This window comes from Lycorma delicatula, chromosome 1 (assembly GCF_047948215.1).
Source record: "Lycorma delicatula isolate Av1 chromosome 1, ASM4794821v1, whole genome shotgun sequence".
Taxonomy (NCBI): Eukaryota; Metazoa; Arthropoda; class Insecta; order Hemiptera; family Fulgoridae; genus Lycorma; species Lycorma delicatula.
This window is the reverse complement of record NC_134455.1, coordinates 188818503-188840893: the sequence shown is the minus strand read 5'-3', so window position 1 is coordinate 188840893 and position 22391 is coordinate 188818503. Positions and strand designations below refer to the sequence as shown.

At 30.3% G+C, this 22391-nt stretch overlaps 1 protein-coding gene across 9 annotated transcripts in view; it reads left to right on the top strand.

Annotated features, from left to right (window-relative positions):
- Positions 1 to 22391, top strand: part of Dolk (Dolichol kinase) — a 77171-nt gene that overhangs the window by 32042 nt on the left and 22738 nt on the right. For 4 of the 9 annotated variants that reach the window (XM_075368621.1, XM_075368611.1, XM_075368570.1 and 1 more), the window contains exons 6-8: positions 1275 to 1563; positions 5254 to 5331; positions 17791 to 17870. In XM_075368621.1, coding sequence (XP_075224736.1) covers positions 1275 to 1563; positions 5254 to 5331; positions 17791 to 17870 — 447 coding nt within the window. Of the gene's footprint in view, positions 1 to 1274; positions 1564 to 5253; positions 5332 to 17790; positions 17948 to 20560; positions 22385 to 22391 lie in introns of those variants that run through there. The other 5 variants (XM_075368589.1, XM_075368635.1, XM_075368580.1 and 2 more) reach the window with 4 other exon arrangements.

The following is a 22391-nucleotide window of genomic DNA, read 5'->3' as shown; positions in this document are numbered from 1 at the left end:
TGATAATGCACCTCTACTTTCTTTTTATGTTTGGTTTCTGGAACCGTCATGACAATCTAGTAATCAAATCCGTATAAAAGTAACTGTCTTTACTAGGATTCGAATGTATTAAAGTAACTGTCTTTACGATAATGCACCTGCTAACACTTCACTGCTTGTTCATGAATTTTTGGCCAAAAAACACCGTTATAATGCCTCAGCTTCTTTATGTGCTGGATACAGTCCCCTGTGACTTCTTCCTATTCCCCAAGCTGAAAAGAACCATGAAAGATGACATTTTGCTGAAGGAGCTAAATGCCTTACCGGAAATTTCATTCCAGAGGTGCTTTGAAGATTGTAAAAAGCACTGGCACAAAGGCATTATATCTAAAAAGAAGTACTTTGTAGGTGACAAAAACAATATTTTTGAATAAATAAAGATTTTTTGAGAAAAAATAAAATTCATAATTTTTTTTATTAGACCTCATATGAGCATTAATGTCTTTTGATATTTAAGATCTGGTTTGAGAATACTGGTATTGATGTCTTAACTAACATTGTACATTCCAGGTTTCCTAATTCCCCAGCTGTATTAGGACCACACACATCATGTACATGCTGTTTTTGTTTTTTTATTTCCTGCAGTTAAACTACTTAGTACTTTAATGAAAAATAAAAATAAAATGGAGCCAAGATTGACTATTGGGTTCCTTATTTCACTTTCAGTAACTCCTAAATCTGTGCCCTAATTTCACCTTTAACACATATTTAACCTGTACATATTTTTTCTGATTACCTAAATAAAACTCAAGTAACTTCAGTACAGCATCTGCAACTCCAACTTTTCTCGTTCTCAGTACATTAAATTAAAATTTATGAAGTTAAAATCTTTAGTATTATCTAAAAATCCACAAAATACATTTTCGTCATTGTTTGGAAATGTTTAACTTGGTTTTTTACAAAAGAGACCAATTCCATCATTACCTAATTTTCTTTTCTGTAACCTTGTCATTCATTCACAAGGATAAAATACTCATTTAGTTGATATAATAGTTTGTCAGGCTTTTTCTTGCCATTAGCTAACAATGACATAATATTGACTTACCTCAAACTTGTTACTAATTTCAGATTTATACTCTTTTTATGAATACTTCAATTTTACATAAATCAAGTTTTAATTTTATCTCTCATATCTTTCAAAATGAGTTTTAGCAGTTAAAAATTTTTAGTCTAATAAGCTTACTAAATTGTTTATGATTATCATAGTAAATGGTGAATTAATTTAAATATTTCAGCTTCTTCGTTTACTGAAGATGCCACCAATAGGTGCAGGATTGCAAGCAGGATTTCTTGTATTTGCGGATGAGAAGGATGAAGGACCTCTTGCACTGACAGCAATATACCTCTTATTAGGATGTGCTGGACCACTCTGGTTGCATCCATTACCTTCAAGTAATGTTATGGCTGATGTTACACCACCACCTCAACAGTTCTTACCATTACTTGCCGGATTGCTTGCAGTTGGTGTAGGAGATACTGCTGCAAGTGCTTGTGGTACATGGTTTGGTCAACATTATTGGCCTGGTTAGTAATATGTTTAAAACTTACAATATTATAATAAAGTTCACATACATTTGACTTCAAAAAGAAAGGAAGAGCCTCTCAATTCAATCCAACTTTTCTTATGTTCATTTAGGCTTAACTTTCTCCAGATTTTCAATATCAGTGATTTGTTATTTTATTCTCTTAAGTTTCTCTGGTGGTCTTGTGTAAGTTTTTTCAAGATTAATGTAGTGAAAGGCTCTATACATATGACTTAAATATATCTTATTTTTATCTTTATTCTTCAATAATGGCTTGTTATAGCATAATGGTACACAAATATTTTCAAATGAAAATTCAAGAAGATTTCCTGAGAAATTTTCATAACATACCCAAGTTAAAAGTCCAGTTTACTTTTCATATTTAGGACTCAGTTTTCAACTATGTAGTAAAATGTTTAACTGAAAAGTATGATTTCTACTTTTTACCCTGTCTAGAAATCCCATTCATTAATGGGAAATTTTTCAGCATAATAATTGTAATTTCTTTTTCCTTAAATCACATTTGTGTTTTGTTTGTACAGGAAGTTTTCCAGAAAATGCTAATTACCTAAGTCCTGATTAAATAATTTTTTTCTGATAGAATTGCTTGATATAATATAACAGTTAATCTATTATGAAATTTTGAAAATTCCCTTAGAAAAACTGTAGTTTAGAAAAAATAACCCATAAAGAACTGATGTCATTGTTTCACTATCTAAATAACAGTATTTAGTTGAATAGGTTATAAACTTGTTTCATGTTCAGTGTTCATGTTCAATGGCAGCATTGTTTCATGTTTCCCTTTCTTCTGCATTTCTCATTTGCTGAATCATAATTTAAAATAAAGTTAAATATATTTGATAGAACATTTAATTCAGGCCTAAGTAGGTATGCCCTCGCTATATTATACCTATATCATATTCATGACCTTGTTGCTAACCATGAAAAAAATTTAAAATACAGTTAACATTAATATCTGTTTGATGTCTTTATCTAATGTACCATACTACTTTGGATTGCTGTCTATGTTTCCTGATATATATTGACATAAAATCATGATAAAAAATTGATCAGTCAAAAAATAGCATTTTCCACCACTTCAAAAAGATTATGCAACACATTTCATTCTTCTACTTATTAATAGCTATTTTAACCTTTTAAACAACCTACTGTTTTTCATGTCTTTTCACATGTTATAATTCCCTGTAATAATTTTACCTCCTATATGACCCTAAACAGAGTATTTAGAATTACTCAGGTGCATTAACTTGTAGTTACCGAGTGTTGATTTCAACACTGAAATCTTGACACTGTGTTGTGTCAAGAAATTGTTTATTTAGTTTATATTTAAACAGTATATACTGTTTTCCTGATATCTCAAATGGTGTGCATCAGAATTTTTAATCATATCAATCTAATTCACTTGCACATGTATAAAAAGTTTCCTTTCTTATTTAGAACACAAAATAAAATTTCCTAGTATCAGTGAATACTAATATGAGTTGCTAAATATACCTTTCAGTGTAATTAATGCAAACATAATTAAAGCGACCATTTTGGTTGTAACGTAGGTTATCAATTTAAAATTTAAATTTGCAATTTAAATATTAAATTGCGTTATTTCAATATAAATGAGTATTACATTTTACAACTTGAGAAAGAATTGAAAATGTCATTAAATTTTTAACCAGTGTTATTCTTTTATAAAATCTACATTAATTGGTTTTTATGATCCTTTTTATAAAATTATTTTATATTTACATTTTAATTGATGCCCATATCCACTGGATGCAGAATATGTATTAATATTACCTGAAAAAATGAAACTTTATGTTAATTAAATTTTTAATACATAATTGTATATGGTAGTTAATGAAATCACACTGATAATACAGGTGTTCAACTGAGCTCATTGGTGTACAAAGGTCTGTTTAAAAATTATCTGACTACATTTTTTCTCAGAAAGTATTTGAATGTGAGTGTTAAAGCTTGGTAGAGTATAGCACAGTCGTTAGTGTGGGTACATGGTTTTTTTAATTTCATAGAGCACTTGAGTTATTCATTGTTCATGTTATTGTTACATTGCTTGCCACATTTTTATATTGTGCTTAATGATAGAACATATTAATTAGTGTTACTACCTCAAAAGTTATGCCAAGAGCTTGTGATACTCAAAGCAAAATACTTAGTAAGATTAAACTGGCTTTCAGGAACAAAGCTGTAGGGATTACATAAATTAACTGTTTTCAAAAAAATCCAAACTTCAGTTAAGAGTGACCAGCAAAACAATCTTCCATCAGTAGCTATTAACAAGCTGAAATGTCATTAACAACATGTATTTTTTAATACTCATAATCATTAGCCAACCATCTGTAAAATTTCAAATGACATAAGAATTAGCAATGATTATGTATACACAATTTTAATGAAAGATTTTGGTATGCATGTCCATGTCACAATGTTGTGACCATGGGCCAAAAGAGATTCGTTTTGATGTTCACAGGACATGCTAAAGTGCACCATTGCATCTGAATTTCCTTAAGCCTGTAGTAACTGGTGATGAATCTTGGGTGTATACATACAGCCCAGAAACTAAAGTTCATTCATCACAATGGAAGTCATTATATTCCCAAGACTGAGCAAAAGCAAATAAGTGAGAAGTGAAGTGAAAGAAGTGATGACTGTGTTTTTTCTACTGTGAATTGCAACATAAATATCCACCAGAAAGCCTAACTATTAACAAACAATTCTATCTGGAGGTTCTGTGTAATCTTCATGATGCAGTTCAAACAAGAAATCAGTCATGCATGTAACAGTTCCATCACAAAACATACCTGCATATCTGTCACATTTAATCTAGTATTTCTTGGACAAGCATGGAATTCCTTTCAGTCATGGCTCCTTCTCAATTTTTTGTGCTATATTTATTCCCTGGTGAAATAAGCCTATTCTTTTATAGCATTTTATTGTTTTTGGGAAATTATTTTTCTTTGTTTTGTTATTCAATTAATTACATCCAATAAATATTTATGAATTTTAACTGGTTACTTTGTAACACAATCACTGTCTTGCTTAGCCAGAAGCTAACGTTACAAAAATCTCCTTTAAAGTATTAAAATTACACATTGGACTAGAAACTAACTGATTAATGTTATGTAAGGAGGAGACCAAGCTATCCTTGTATTAGAATTTGAAAATATTAACTGAGTAATAATAATTTTTTTTTAGTGGTTTGAATTGTTAATTACAAAATGTTAATGATGAAATGTCATCCAAACATTATGCAGATATTTTCAGTTAGAAATAAAATTTTAGAAATGTATACTATTATACAGGTTAAGCAACATAAAACTGAATCACTGCAGAGCAAACATAAGCAAATATCATAAATATTATTAAAAATAGAGATTAGAAGCTTTTGAGTTCAAAATGAAGAAGCATAAGAGGAATTGGAGAAGAGTGAAGTTTGTGGTTTAATCTCATAAAAAGAAAAACCAGTCTGCTTCTAATTAAGATCTTATTCTTATATCTAAATGTTTTAACAAGCTACAGGTCACTTTCTACACAAAATAGGAACACAGTTACTTATGGATCATGAATTAGGTAGATACCAGAATAACAATGTGAATCTTGTTATATTAACATTATATCTTATACCATAAATTAATTTATATGTGATTCTTCTTTTTAGGGTCAAGGAAAACTAAAGAAGGTTCTGCAGCTTGTTTTATTTCACAATTGTTCCTAATTATTGCCCTAATACATTATGGTGAGTAAATTTAATAACAGTGGTAAATTTAATTATTTTATAGCACTTCTTTACAGATTAAAACTCTAATTCTAGTTTTATATATTATGTTATGAGTTAACAAAAATATATCCTAATTTCAAGTTGAAGTAACTATAGGTTTTAAAATTTTTAGGGTCTTCAGTTGTTTTGATGAATTCCTTCCATCTTTTTGTTTCCTGTGTTGATCTTTCAAACTCAACATTCTTTTTACAAGGTTCTGTCACAGGCTTCACTGTTATTATCCAGTTCCTCTTAAGACTTCATTTTGTACTCTTATCAGGCCACTTACTTTTCAACATACTCCTGTAAAAAGACATCTCAAAAGTCTCTGTTTTCTGTTTTTAAAACTTACTGTTATCCACAGTAATACTATAAAGCATGGCCCTCCACTCAAATATTTTTAATTATTTCGTTTTAATATGTTTGATATTTATTGATAAGTTTTCTGAGTAAATGCTCTTCTTTGTTGTATGTTGTGAAAGTGTGTTTTTGATATTTTCTTTGCTTCATTTATCATCTATTACCTATCACAAACATTAACTACCATATACAACAAAATTCTTTGACTATTGTTTTCTCCTACCTTAAAATTTAACTTTTTGCCAACTTTCTTTCTGTCATCTCATTATTTTTATTGTACTCTTGTTTAATTTTGAATTGAATTCTTCCCGTAACAGTGAATTGATACCATTCATTACTTATAACTCATTTCTTATTTCAGTAAATTAGTTGTAGTCATCACAGCAATTAATTTCATTTAGCTCTTACATTTTCCACGTGCAAATTAAATTAAGAGTAGGGTTATCCTTTCTCTTTCAGTAGTAGTCTTTTCTTGTTCGGGAGTATCATTCTCTTTTCTGTATGTAAATTGCCTTTGCTCATTTTTCACTTTGACAGTTTCCTGATTCTTGTATAAATAAATTACTTTTTGTATCTTTATTTCAGTCCAGTTTTCCTACTATTTCAAATGTTTACATCCCTTTCTGTTAAATGCTTTTTCAAGGTCAACAAATCTCATATTAGTGGCTTTGCTTTTTTTCAAACTGGTCTCAAAATTAATCTAAAGGTTAATTTGTCTTCATCTGCTTTATCTTCTATGCCTCATTCTAATGTATAAGTAATTATTCTAATTAATGATTTGAAAGCACATGTGTAAAACCTTTTTTTTTTTTTTTTTTTTTTTAGTGTGTTAGTGTGATAAAAATAGCCCTTTATTGAAAGCTGAGTGTACATCTCCAATTTCTAACACTAGTTATTCAGTTCAGCTTTCCCAGACAACTTAAAATTAAATGGCATATCATCAGTTTGTACTACTCTGTCAAATTGAAATATTGTATCTTTGCAATCAGCATTAGTTTCTTTTCCTTGTGAAACAACTTTTCTATTTAACGCAATCCTGTCTGCCAGGAGTAACTTAAAACTGAACTGCTATAGACTATACACACATACATATGATATATGATATATAATATATTATGAATGAAATGAAAAAATAGAAAAGATCAGTTAAATTAAATTTTGTATTTATATTAGCAAAAGTATACATATGTATGAAGTCTCAAGTGATGCACAGCAATGCACTTTAGTGATCATATTGGAACTCATCTGACACAAAATGTTGTTGTCAATGCTGTCAGTTTCTTGTTGAATGTTTGCCTTCAGTTCATTAATAGTGTGGGGATTTGATTCATAAACTCTATTCATCAAAAAGTTCCAATGGCAAAAACAGCACCTAGAACATTCATTTTCAAAGTTGGTGGTAACACCTCCTTGTGGGCGCTGGAGGTCTTCAGGGGAGGTGGCACAAGGCTCACAGAAAATTGGGGGTGTTCAGGCAGTCTAGGAAGATGATGGATGATTAAAAAAAATCCAAAAGTTACGTTTTCCAGATATTTCAAACTAAAATTAAATACCTACTACACTAGTACAAAAAATTAAAATTATGATAAATTTATTTATCATATTTTTTGATAAAAAAAGATTTTATTCAAACTACTTTAACTTTGCAACCAAGAGGCTTAGAGAGACGAATAAAAAAAAATTAAAGCATGAATACTCTACTTTTGACAGTATACTTCAGATTTCAAAAACATCAAATTAAAAAAAAAAATCGGTGAGCAGAAAAGTTTTTAAAATGTTAAAGTTTTCTTCATGTTTGATCAAGCACACGAGGGAAAATTTAATTTTTCCAGTAAATTGCATTAAAACCGTTTAAAAGCTTAAGACTTTAGCTTTAATTTCTTTTTTTTTATGTCTACAATTTTTCTGAACTGAAATATTCCACTTTAAAAAGAAAAGGCCACTTTTGTGTTTAATGCTGCACATCTCTTGATCTAAGCAACGTATTTATACAATAAACCTGGAAATTAAAGAGTTTTGATCCAGCTTTTAAGACAAATTGTGAGGTCTTTAATATAGCATTGCAGTTTTTGGCTTTTGTACATTTCATGCCGAAGTATAGAAATCTTTAAAGATTGAGACTGCAACATGTATTACCTGCTCTCAGCTTAACCCAAGATCATGTTACAGTCTCAATCATTAAAGATTTCAATATCTCGACACAAAATAAACAAAATCCAATAACTGCAATGCTACATTAAAGACTTCACAATTTGTCATTAAAGCTAGATCAAAACCCTTTAATTTCCATATTTATTTATATCAATAAGTTAAAATAGTTTGGGGGACGCTGGAGAATTTTTGATTCTCAATGTGGATGGTGGTCGAAAAGGTTTGAGAATCAATGGGTTAGAGCAGTGATTCCCAAACTTTTCAGAGTTATGGCACCCTTTTCAATTTTTGCATGGCGCCCTACCTAAGTAAAAGTATGACTACTCATAAGTAAGAGATAAAAATAAACAAAACTCATGTATCTTCATTATTTTTTTACTTTATTAACATTAAATTAATAGTTATAAATGTCTTGGTTCAATTAATTATGAAGCTTTTACAATATTTTGCGGCGCCCATGTGAAAAAGTCACATCATTTGGAAATCAATGGAGTAGAGCATTCTTATGTATGTATCCTAACTGTTGTATGGTTATTGCTGATAATGGTGATAATGGTTATTTACTGGTTTAAAAAAATAGTGAAGTAGTAGATGTGAACAAGCAGAAATCTTTGACTGATTTGAAGCATCAATATTGACAATACTGAGAGCATTAGATTTGTTGGGATTTCAAAAATGTATTTATCTAATTTTAGAGCTATAAATTCCATAGATTATAAATCAAAATGTTTTCTATAAGGACTTGGATTTGAATTCATATAAAATTTACTTTAGACAAGAGATCGTAAGTGATGATCAGTCTAATTGTGTTGAATTTGTGTTTATATTCTTAATTAAATCATTAATTTTTTTGTAGTTTTGTATACAAATAAAGCACATTTTCATGCAAATGTTTGGATTAATCAGTGCAATATACAATTTTGGAATCTGAATAACTAAGTGTAATTTATGAGTAAATCTGGTATTATCTGATAACACTGATAAACACAAAAAAAGTTTTTTTAATGTTTCTCTAAGTGTGATACCATTTCTTGAATTGCTTTTTGCGAATCTGCAAATACAACTTTCCATCACCCTTAGTTTTAAATAAATTATGCTACAAAAAATTAAGGGAAAATATAGTTAAAATCTGTAAAACTTATAATTTGCATAGCCATAAATGTGTTAGAATGATTTCGCTGATACTTTTCTTTTATAAATAGCCTAAGGCACATCCTGAATTAATGTCCAGCAGTAATTGGCTAGCATGTTAGTGCATTTTCCTTTATAGTGGCTTTCCATCATCGAAATGTCTTGGTGGAAATGTTCACTGTGTTCATCATTTACGCCTCCAAGGTTGTCCAGGAAAAAATCCAGATATGAGTAGAGGGAATGTATTTTCAAAGACATATTACAGCCCATAGCTGTGTATGAAGTAAGAAGTTTATTAACAATATCGTGGTAATTGTCGGATCTTTGTTTGCCAAGAAAACCTTTGCAAGCATCTTTAAATGAAGCCCAACTGCACTTTCTACATTATTTAACATTGAGTTAAATACATCATCTTCGACCTACTCTCTTATTTGAGGACCAACAAATATTCCTTCTTTAATTTTTTTTTTCACTTACATTCAGAAATTTCTGCCTGATGTACAAAAATCTGGCACTATCCTTCTTCATTGCTTTTACAAAATGTTTCATTAGTCCTAGCTTGATATGGAGACGAGGTAAAAATATTTTTTTGGGTTCAACTAAGGGATCATGAATAATATTTTTCCCATTTGGAGTTAAGTTGTCTCATTTCTTCCACTCTTTGGTAAATGTTGGTAAATGTTTGGTAATGTTTATCCCTAGCTCGGCTGTCCCATTCGCAAAGAAAACACGTGTACTTAATATAGCTTAACTCCATTTTTAACAAAATAGATATAACTTTCAAATCACCACATATATTCCAGCTATGTATTTTATTATTTATTTTTTCAAGCATGTCTTTCATCACATTGTATGTCTCTTTCAAATTAATTCCATAAGCGATTGGTATCGAAGGATATTTGTTACTGTTGTGTAGTAGAACCACAAACTATACTTTTTTTAAACTATACTTGGACGAATCTATGAAAAGTCGCCAATCCTCAGGTTTATGAACTTTTCCTAAGTGCAACATAAGCTCATCAATATTTGTGCAATAAACCAAATTATTTTCATGAATAAAGTACTGAGAAAGTTCTTTTTGTTGGCTTCGAAAGCTCAATTTTTTTTTAAAAGTAAATTCCAACCTTGCAGTCTTGTTCGTAACAGTTCAGCTTGATTTTTTGATGAATTTAAATCCCTAACCAAGTCATTTAATTCATCTTTTGGTATAAGATGTGGCTTATTGGAAGATAATTCAAAATCAAAATCATTGTTGTCTTGTTCAGTACTGCCTGATTCTTCATTGCTGCTTTCAAAACATATATTCACAGGTGGCTCAGGAACTGGAATAATTTTACTGCGAGGTACAGGCCTGATTGCAGATTGCAATGAAGGATATTTTACAGTATTTTTAGATTTTTTAGAAATTCCAGACACTTGTTAAACAAAAGTAACAATCAGTTACATGATTCTTTGGTTCATGCCAAACCATAGGTACACCAAATGGCAAAGCCTTCCTTTTACCTTTCAGCCATCTTCTTAAATATACAGAACAATTAGTGTATACTATATGAGCAGCCCATGTATTATCCTGATCACCAATTTTACACTGAAAGTACAAATGATGATTTTTAATTAAAGGTGAAATATTTTTTTTTATTTGATTTTAGAGTAAACTCACCACATATATAACAAATGGCATCCATATCATTTACACTATTTCAATGCATTATGACACTGCACTGTTAACAAACTTAAGACAGCAGTAAGACTGAACAAAATTAATTCATTCTTAAAACCAGTGCTTAATACAAACAACACAGCTGTGTTTTCAGCTACATGTTTTGACCTGCACAGACATGATTAATCTTGACTTGACCATGAAGGCTCACCTTCAGTATTAGATATGATGTCATAATATCTGATTATAATATGATTTAATTCTTTGTCTAGTATTGTTTATTTATAGCTTACAAATTGTTAACAAAGTTAAACAGTAAAACGAGCTAACAAAATACAATATAGGAGCTTAAAATGCTACCTATACGTTGAAAAATTAAAAAAAATCCTTTTATTAAAATTTAAAAATTTTTCTAAAATGGTGGGTGATAGAAAGATTCTGAGTTCATATTCATTTTCAGCATCAAAAAAACAGATTAAAATCATATATTGCATGTTAGGAAACAAAATTATGTTTTATCAGTGCTACGAATGTATAATACTACAGGTTACTGATTGATATTTCTTGTGTATGGATGACTTTTCGCAAAGATCATTACAGGGAACATTTGTGTTATACTTTTTTTTTACCAATTGAAAATGCTGAAAGACAGTGAAGCAGGATGTATTTTTTTCATGCAGGATGGCAACAAATGCTGGATCAGTAGAAAAGGGTATGTTTTTTAAACAACCTCCTCTAGAAGAGCCCTTTATCCTAGAAGACTAAATTTTGTCTGCAATAGAACTTCTTTCAAGAATATACTTCAAGTGTGTTTGTAGTAAAATAATTGTTTATTTTGTGCAACTGTAACAACAGAGTTTTACTAACATTACAGTTTTACTAGACATAACTAAGCAGAAGTGGCAACTGAGATGAATACCTACTGGCTGGAGGAACATCATAACTTAAAGTGGTTTTAAAAACCCATAAATCTTCTGAACATTTTAGCAATTGAATCATCTAAATGCATTCAATTTTCTGGAGCTACAGATTCCAAAAAGCAGTATTCTTTTTTGACAGGTTTGTATTAAAATTGTGGAGGTGCATGAATACATGATACATGTGAATTATAGAATAACAAACCTAAAAAAATAAAATTGTAATGGCAATTATGGAACTCACAGATAATAAAACAAACAGGATAAACAATAATACTTTGGCAATGTTGAAAACAGATGTGATATTATCCGCACATTTTTTTAGCATTATTTCTTTAAAAGATGTTGTTGTTGATTAATAACAGGAAATTATGCTTACAGACTGGAAAGAAGAATTGATAAGTTAAAACCTAAGAAGGAGGATCTAATTATTTGCAAATATTTCCAGAGGTATTGCTGTGCTTATTAATAGTCAGCATGGATAGTCTTAAATAGAGTGAAGAAAGTACTGGGCCAGACATCTGAGGAGTGAATAAGCAGGATTTCGACAGAACTATCGCGTACAAATTAGATAAACTTCGTTTGAATAATTAAGGAGATGAGAAGTCCATAGAACAGAGTGAAAATATGTAAATTTTATTTATAACAAACTTTTTTCAGTAAACTGCATTGAAATTGTTTAAAAGCTTAAGACTAGCTTTATTTTTTTTTTGTTTTTTTTTGTTTTGTATGTCTACAATTTTTTTTGAACCAAAATATTCCACTTTAAAGAGAAAAGTCCACTTTGTCTTTAATTCTGCATATCTCCTGTTATAAGCAACGTATCGATACAAATAAATATGGAAATTAGAGCAATTTTAAATGCTGTTTTTAAGAGCTCATCTTAAGAACAGCAATTGCAATTATTATTTGTAGCAGATGGTAAATTTAAAAATTTTGGGGGCACTAGAAAACTTTTGATTCTCAATGTGGGTAGTGGGCAAAAACGTTTGAGAATCAGTGGTCTCTAGACTGTGGTGCTATCTCCCAGTATAGTTCTAACTTGACCAATAATGTACTGAAATAAGTAACTGAAGAGAATTCAAAAATACAATTTGTTACAGAGACTTAAGGAGCTGGATTTGCTGATTATGATTGCCATCACGTAACTTTACTGATATAGGAAAGAAATTATTCAAATTGGAAAGTGGAATTTCAGATATTTAGACTAACAGTTAATAAAGTAAATCTAAATCTGTGTGCAAATGAAGAAATGAATAAAGATTTCAGGTTAATGAACAGAATGTATAGAATATTCAGTAGTTCAATATTTAGGGAATGTTGTGATTAGAAATTGCAGAGCAGATGAAGACATGGAGTGTAAAATAAGAAAGGTCAATGATGTATTTGTTCAATTATATAGTCTGTACAATGAGTGATACTATAGAAGTTCTATAGATACTACAGAAGTAAACGATTTTTATCTTCAATTTCAAGAGAATTCTGCAATATGGATGCGAGGCATACAGAAACACTAAAAAAAAGTACCAGAAAGCTCCAAGTTTTTAAAAATATAAAGAATACTATATATTAAAAGAAGTAATTAGTGAAAAATTAAAGGAGGTTCTTGAAATGAAAAGGAGGAAATCTCTGAAATACAAGTTACGTCGGTGATAATCTTTAAAATGATCATTTCTAGTATAGTTAAAAAAAAACCTTATAAGATACATGAGCATCCTTTCCAAAGCCTACATAACATTATTTGGTGAGTTATTTTAATGATTTAAGAGTAACAGGACCATACTGTTTTTGTGGTGGTAGAACAGTGTCAGTAATTTCCAGTTATATCAAGATGTAACAAAACTTCTTTGAGCTGGAAATCATCAATCCTAGAAATGAGGGTCTCTGATTCCAAAAGGATGATATGACCATTCACAAGTGAAAAGAATTCATATAAGCCCTAAGAGAAATAAATGTTTCTAGAGCATCACATGTCACTATCATATGTTAGATGATATTCTTAGACCACATGACTTCTTGTGCTTGTGATATTTTTACCTCTTTCTCTACTTGAAAGCTCCTTTTAGTTTAAGCACTGGCTAAAGACTCTAAAAAATCTGAAAGTTGATGAAATTGTGACAATTCTACTAAAATTGGCACATATGGAACTTCAAAGTGCAGAACATTAAAGTATATGGCTGGATGATATAATATTTAAAAATACAAAAGGATAAAATATACATAATTAACAAAAAAAAGTTACACATTGTTTTTTCCAGATTGCAAAAAAAATATTTAGAACTCTATATAATGCCGTATATATTTGCATTAAAAAAGGATAATTCTGCCACAACCTTACTATGTAGATGCAGTATATAAAATTTCTGAACAGCCAGGAATATCTTTGAAACTTAATCTCCAATCTTTATAACAGTAGAGACATAAGTAATGCACCTGAGGTACAAAAGACAAAAACAAAATTTCCTTCTTTGGATATAATGATTTTAATTAAGAAACCAGTTTTTGTGATAAAACAATGTAGGCGTGTATTATGGTTTTAGGTTACACTGTAAGTTAAAGAATACCTAATGTTTCTAATATTTAACATAATTTTTAGATGGTGATAATTATTAGAAACCCTTGGATAAGAAGAAATATATTACAACTGATAAATGAAAGCAGAAAGTATAAAAATGTAAAAGTGAAGGCAAAGAATTGTAGACATAAGCAAAATGGAATCAACAGAAAGGACAAAGGAGCAATGTATGGCTATTGAAATTAATTACAGAGAAAAATAAAAGAAAATTTTGTTGAAAAGTGAATTTTGAAACCACAGTGTAACAATATCAGAGATCAGATATATGACTTTTAAAGAGATAAAAGAGCTAATGGTAAATACTTAAACTGAACCGGGTTGGTTCAAACTGCAGTTATTTGAGTTTCACTACCATTACATTGCTATCTTTCTTACTACAACTACTACTACTACTATTACTATTAACATTTACTACTACTACTATTAGTGCAACTATTAGTTATGTATGTTACTTCTCTCATCTGTTGTTGTCAGTTGTAAACTGTTCATGCTTCAGCATACTTTCGTTCTTTTCAGTTATATTTTTCTAAAATACCTAATTCAGTTGAAGAAAGGACTGCTAAAGTGAAAGCTTATGTGAGTTCTTGATCCTTTGAAGAAATGGATCAAATATCTGCAAAACGATTTTCAAATGACAGCATTCCAGCAAAGAGTAGTGTAAATGATTTGGTTAAGAAATGGCTAACAATGGGGTTTGGTTTCAAACACAAAATGAAATAGGAGACTTACTGTTAGGACTCCAGAGACAGTAGCGGATATTCAAAGAATTTCTACTAATTTAAAAAAAAAATCTATGTTAAATTATCACGACATCTTGTAATATTCTTCAAGATTTAAATTTGAAAACATATTGTGTAACAACTTAGAGACCAAACAGGCCAAAATACATTCATTACTGCGACTGGCTTTTCAAAAACATTGTTGATGCGCAAATAGATCTGACACTGTATATCTTGTCAGACAAGGCATGGTTTCATTTATCTGACATGTTAATTTTCACAACAGCAGGTATTCAATGACTGAAAATCCTCACAAGATGTTGAGCATGCACTTCACAATGAGAAAATTAATGTGTAGTATTTTGTTTCTGTTAATTGTTTAGTAGAACCATTATTTTTTGATTGGATTGTCTATACAAATTGTTCTGTACAATTTTTGAAGCATTCTACATTTAGTTAACAGATAGTGAAAAAGAATACGGGTTCTTCCATTAAGATGAAGCAACATGTCGCACATTAAACAATTCACTAGCATGCACTCATTCAGCTTTTAAAGAAGAATGAAATATCAACAGAGGGCTTTGGCCTCTGATCTCCCTAGATTTGTCTAGGTCATTCATTGATTCTCAAACTTTTTCGCCCACAGCCTGCATTGAGAATCAAAAATTCTCCAGCGACCTCCAAAACTTTTAAACTTATTGATACAAATAAATATGGAAATTAAAGGGTTTTGATCTAGCTGTAATGACAAATTGTGAGGACTTTAACATAGCATTGCAGTTTTTGGATTTTGTTCATTTTGTGCTGAGATAATGAAATCTTTAATGATTGAAAGTAACATGATCTTGGGGTTTATCTGGCATTTTTCCCACCACCACCCCATTCAATCACCCTAAGGCATAAGACTGAATGTCCATACCATAAATGGTTACTGTTCCTGAAAATGGTTTAGCGACCAATATCCTAATTAGCTCCTAGAGCTTACCTAACTGCATGAGCGGAGTAAGCATGGTGCCCTACAACTCACTTGTGTGTCCCACCACTCACTTGTCATATACAACTAAAATGGATAGGCACACCCCGTCTACATACTAAAATATATGACCTGTCAATAAATTAAAATTTATTCTGTCAAGGATAACAATTTGCTGCCACGCCTAGGTTGCTGAATGCCAGCAAGTACCTGTCCACCATATTACATCCCTGCAAGTCCTGCATAAATCTATACAAGGACCTACCCTTACTTGTGGTGTGCCATTCTTGCTGCCATGCTTCCATCGCAAGGCTGTAAAGCCTCCTCCGCAGGCGAGAGATAGGTAACTGTTCAAAATTTAGAACCAGTGCATTGCGATCACCGTTCCACTTCGGTACAAACCCAGCTCGAAACCGCATCCCAAATACCTTGGCCTCCCTGCCTCTTCGCAATTTCCTCATGGCCACCCAAACTTTCACCACTAAATCAATTGGGAGAACCTTTCCCAATATGGTGGTAGCCTCATAGGAGGTTGTTTTAAACACATTAGTGCATATGATTAAGGCTATGCGCTGGGCACTTCTTAAATTTTGAATAACTGCTCGATTTCTTTCCAACATATGCGCCCAAATGGACGCAGCATAAGAGGTCATACTTTTGAAGACACCTCGATACACCATGTACAAATGATGGTCTGACATCCCGTAATCCTTCCGGGCAATCCTCCTAAGCTTGTGCATCACAGAGACAACGTCTGCCACTGCTTGCCTAATGTGGTTGCTAAACAGCAACTTCTCATCAAACAAAACACCTAGGTACTTATGAACTCTAACTTGGCAGATTACACAGCCTTATACTTAATATGGGGGTTATAACTGTACAATAATTTGTCTGTACCCTTGAAAAGCATACACTTCGTCTTGGGCACAGAAATCTTTAAATTTTGCATGTCCATCCAGCCCTCTGCGGGCTTCTAGCTGTGATCGTGAATTACCACAAACTATCAGGAGACAGTCATTGGCGAATGCCTGCCGTGACCCCCTTCTGGGAATGTCAATCCCAGAAATCCATCAAATACCAGGTTCCACAGCATGATCTTGGGTTAAGCTGATACATGTTACAGTCTCAGTCTTTAAAGATTTTAAACCTTGGCACAAAATGAACAAAAGCCAAAACCTGCAACACTGTATTAAAGACCTCACAATTTGTCATTAAAAGTAGATCAGTTAGATCAAAACCATTTAATTTCCATGTTTATTTATATCAATACGTTGCTTAGATTGAGAGAGATGTACAGCATTAAACACAAAAGCGGCCTTTTCTTTTTAAAGTGGAATATTTTGGTTCAGAAAATTTGTAGACACGTACAATAAAAGAAATTAAAGCTTTTAAACGATTTTAATGCAATTTACTGGAAAAATTTCATTTCCTCCATGTGCTCGATCAAACATGAGGAAAAACTCTTCTTCTCACTGATTTTCTTTTTAATTTTATGGTTTTTTGAAATCTGAAGAATACTGTCAAAGTAGAGTATTCGAGCTTTATTTTTTTTTTTTATTTGTCTCTCTAAGCCTCTTGGTTGCAAAGTTAAAGTAGTTTGAATACAATCATTTTTTATCATAAAATTCAGTTTTTTTTACTAGTGTAGTAGGTATTTAATTTTAGTTTGAAATATCAGGAAAACACAATTTTTGCCTTTTTTTTTTTAATCTTCCATCGCCTTTCTAGACCACCTGAACACCCCCAATTTTCTGTAAGCCTTTGTGCCACTTACCCTGAAGGCCTCCAGCTCCCACTAGGAGGCATTATCGCCCACTTTGAGAACAAATGCTCTAACCATTTCTAAATATTACTCAATACCTGTAAAATTAGGATATTCAGTTACAGTGTGATAATGTTTTAGCTATAATGAAGGTGTGAAATGTAAGTAATTATGTTTTTTTTTTTTTTAGGTTATGTCCCAAGATCAAATCTTTTGAAGCCAACTGCTGCTGTTGCGATAGCATCCTTGGTTGAAGCTAGAACCGAACAGGTTGATAATTTAGTACTCCCTTTATTGATGTATATTTTGTTATTATAGATCTGATGTATGTATCTATGTTTACAAAATGTTAATTTATTACAACCTTTTAATGCAATATTTTTGTCCTGCCAAAATATTCTAGTCTATCATTGCATTAAATATGTGGTACAAATATCTTTCTTTATTATTAGTGTTAATTAATAATTGGATACAGATGTTCAAAATTATTTTATTGTTAAATTTGTTACAAAAACTGTGCTGTTTTAATTATACTAGTTAAGTGTATAGTTATTATATTTTAATTATTGTATATTTTTTATTTAATAATATATTTATAAATGAATCTTTTAGTAGCACAAATAAGCAATGAGGGTGTAGACTTATAAATATCAGTCATGAAAACATGATTTAATTCCTTTATATTAGAAAACTTGTGAGAGTAATAAGTTATTCTAATATAATATGTATATATATATATATATATATATATATATATATATATATATAATGTAATCTATTGAGTAATTAAGTGATTAGCTGTAGTTGAGTGATAAATAGGTTGTTGTTACAGTCTTCCCCAAAAAAGGAATTATTATCGTTAAACTTATAACTACATTTTTTATTTTTATGTATGGTCATGTTCTGACAATTTTAAGCAATAATTTTAGGATAATTCCAATAATAATGGTGATGAAGGATCACCATTCGATTTCATGGTTGAGGATGTTCTTTGTTTCTTTTATTAGTTATTAAGGATGTTTATGTTTCTTTGGTGAGAGCAGGACTAAATAAAGTTCAATATAAGTAGAATATATTGAATCTAAATAAGGTTTTTTTTTACTTTTGTTCTTTCTCATCTAAGTAGATTAAAAATTCTTTTATTTTGTGTACTTCATATAAAATGCCTTTTTAGGAATGCCTTTCTATATCAGAATATAGAAATATTATTTTTAAATGCATAATTACTGTATTCATTTGACGAGTTAAGAAAACATTAAAATTAAAATCACTATTCATAGGCATGCATTCATTATTCATTAAAAAAAAGACTTATAAAGCCACCAAGTTCTGAAAAAATTCAAGAGCAAATAGGTTAACTTAATACTGCAGTGTTAATTGGTGTGTTAAAAATGGCTTTTGTTATTGATATTAATTCCTTAATTTTTAATTTTTTACTTTCTGTAGATTGTATATTTATATTTATTTATTTGTTAATTTATATTATTATTATTTTTGTTTAATTCACCAGTGTAATTTATAAAATATAAATTTGTGATCTTAATACAAGATTAGTAGTAAGTATTCACAATTAAAAGCATTATATATATATATATATATATATATAATTCAGTCATATTAAATATTCCTAAGTACAACACAAATCATCTTGTCTTTGGTAGTGCAGTCCATTTTTCTGTCTTTTCTTCACAATTGCCCACAAACTTTCAATTGGGTTCAAGTCTGATGAAATTCCAGGCCAGTCCAAACACTGAATCCCTTTTTGAGACATTAAAAGCTTAACTTTCTTTGCTGAGTGGCAGGGGCCAAATCTTGTTGAAAAACATTTTGAAGTTCTGGTAGAGCCCTGTTTTCCAATAATGGGATGCACTTTTCACTGTCCATCATTCCAGAGATTGTTACTAAAGTTTTAGATCCCAGGTAGTTGAGGTATTCCTAAAGCATCTGTAAATGATGCTTTACAACTTGTTTGATGTGTTTTGGCGAAACCCACTCATCGCTTCTTTGGACTTGTGACACGCCTACATCCTGAACTAGTAAATGACTCTTCCCAAATAACTTTTCTCAAAGTCTCAGCACCCCAGTTTTTATATTTTTTGGCCTGAAAAAGCCTTTTCTTCTTCATGACATCTGTAAGAAGTTGTTTTCTTACAGGCCTTCATGCCTTGCGAACATTTTCCAGAAGTCTTCTACGTACAGTAGAATCGTGAATTTTCACACCAGTTGATTCTAAATCTTTTTGTAACTCAAAACTATTCTTCTGAGGATTAATTTTACTTATGCTATGTAAAACAGCTTCATCTTTTAAAGTGGTTTTACATTTTCTTCCACAGCAACCTTTTTGTTAGGGTGAAATTGAGCTCGTCCCAAGATTTTGTCTTACTTATCTTATTAACTACACCTAGACTAACCTTACACTCTGCTGCTACCTGTGTTTGAGTCATATGATTATATTCATTGATTGTTATTACCTTGCTCCTATTCTTAGGAGTTAAATCCATATTGTTACTTTTCTAAATTTATTAACAAAATCACAAGAAGGTCACTATACTAAAAGAAACCAAAATAAAATAGGTAAGCAATACACATAACCTCTCAAAACAAACAAGATATTTTCAGGCAATACTTGAAATTGAGGGAAATAGCTGTATACATCTGGAATCAGTGATACAACATAATTAACTAAAAATTCCCTCTTGTTCATATTAATTTGTATATTGTATATACACATTCATGTATCCTTCTTATACAGCAATACACTAAGTAAATTATGTGTATACTTTACATTGCTGATAATATATGCATTACAAATATTAAGGGATTAACCAGAAATACAAATAACCGTTAAATAATGTTGTATATAAGGTAAAATAGTGAATACTTTTTTAATAAACACTGCTAACAGGTATATCTCAATTAAGCAAGGATGTTTTTTTTTTGTTCTGTCTGTCATTCTGTAGCCGATCCATCATCAGCTGAAAGCACCAGAAACTTTACCTCACAGGTTCATACAAAAGCAGATCCTCTGTACTCCTTTTTGTTCATGTTTGGAAATTAGACATTTTGCCTGTGCTGACTCAAGCTCTATTTAATGTTGATGTTTTTTCATAATCTCATTTATAATATCATAAAATGTAGACTTTTCTTTTATCTTTTACAGCAAGATGTCATTGTTAATATAATTTAAAAAATTTTCTATTCCAATATAATGCACAAATTTTATAATAAAAACAGGTCAGTCTCACATAGTTGAATTTCTTTGACAAATGATGTCTTGTATCAGTCACTTCCTAGTAAGTTTTATATCAAAAGTGATCCAGATGAATTTTCCAATTTATGTTACATCTACTTCATTATTTTCTGAGATTCCATCTTTTCTACCATTTGGCATAGGAATATTGGTTACTTTCTTCAGCTATTTTTTTTTTTTAGTCTTTAAAATAGGAAGAAATAAGATTATTATTTTCCATTAAAAGTATTTAATAAAAGTAAATGTAAAGCTAAAAGTATTTAATAAGTTTGTGACAAAAAAATAGAACAATTAAAATCAGACAAGGTTTAAATTCTATGTAATATGACTTTAAATTTGGATAAACAAAATTTTTAATATTTAATTAGCAGAATCTTTTTGTTTTAACAAAAGCATTTATTTAAATTTTTAGCAGTGAGAAACTATATTCATCAGGAGGATTCTCATGACTTAAAATGCAAGCATGAAAGAAAATCATAAAATACAATAACTATCATATTTTTTTTATAACCTGTAATTTCTATTGTGCTCTCTTTCTCAGTTCAATATTATCATCATCATGGCAGACTGACACAGCAATTAAAAACAACTAGTTTTTTTTACGCTACCTAATGATTTTTGCATTTTTTTTTGGTTATAATTAAGTTTTTGTTATTAAAATATTGGGACTTACAACTGCGCTAATAACTCTTCTAGTGTAAAATCTTGGGCAATTTTAGCAGTACCTGAAAATACGTATATAGAAGCGATTTGAATTACTCTATATCATATGGTCCCAAATTTTAGAGCAAAATATGTTCAATCTAATTTAACATGTTAAAAAAAAATTGTTTTCATTAGAATTTTTATAGGTAGCGTAGTTCCCATTTTTCTGAGTATTTTTTTTTTTTATGCAATTGACTTTTATGTGGAATGTCCAAAATATTTATCAGAGAGCCACCTTATCAATGCCTTGATATTATCAGTGGTTTCATATGAACTACTGTATATCTGTACACTTTCTATGTACCTACTTTTGATAACAGTAAAATTATAAATATCTACACTAAAGTATTTATAAAGTAGGTTTCTCATATACACTTGGAAACAAAGTCTGCCATTAAAAGGACTGGTTCCTTCACCCACAGTAAGATATTCTGATAGGTGCAGATTCATGTTACAAGTTACACTTCCTAAGAAGAAATTCAGACAGTAGCCAAATTTTATTCTAAAGAGCATTACTATCCGTTGTATGAGAAATCCTCTAAAGAATTACGAAAAGCTCTGTAAAAAAATTATAAATTTCTGTAATACAGAAAATGGTGACAAAAGTCTGCCATGTGACACCAGTTTGATTGCAAAGTGAGTAGTCAAAAATAAATCAATAAATTAATGCTCTAATTTTTAATTGTTTCTTTCACCTAGAAAAAAATTCTAGCAAAAAAATAAATTGTACTTAAAGCATATCAGTTATGTCATTTTTTTATTTTTTATAAATTGATATGCGTTAAAAGTGAAATAAACCATCCAATTCAGGCAAAGGTTTATCAGTTAAATTACCT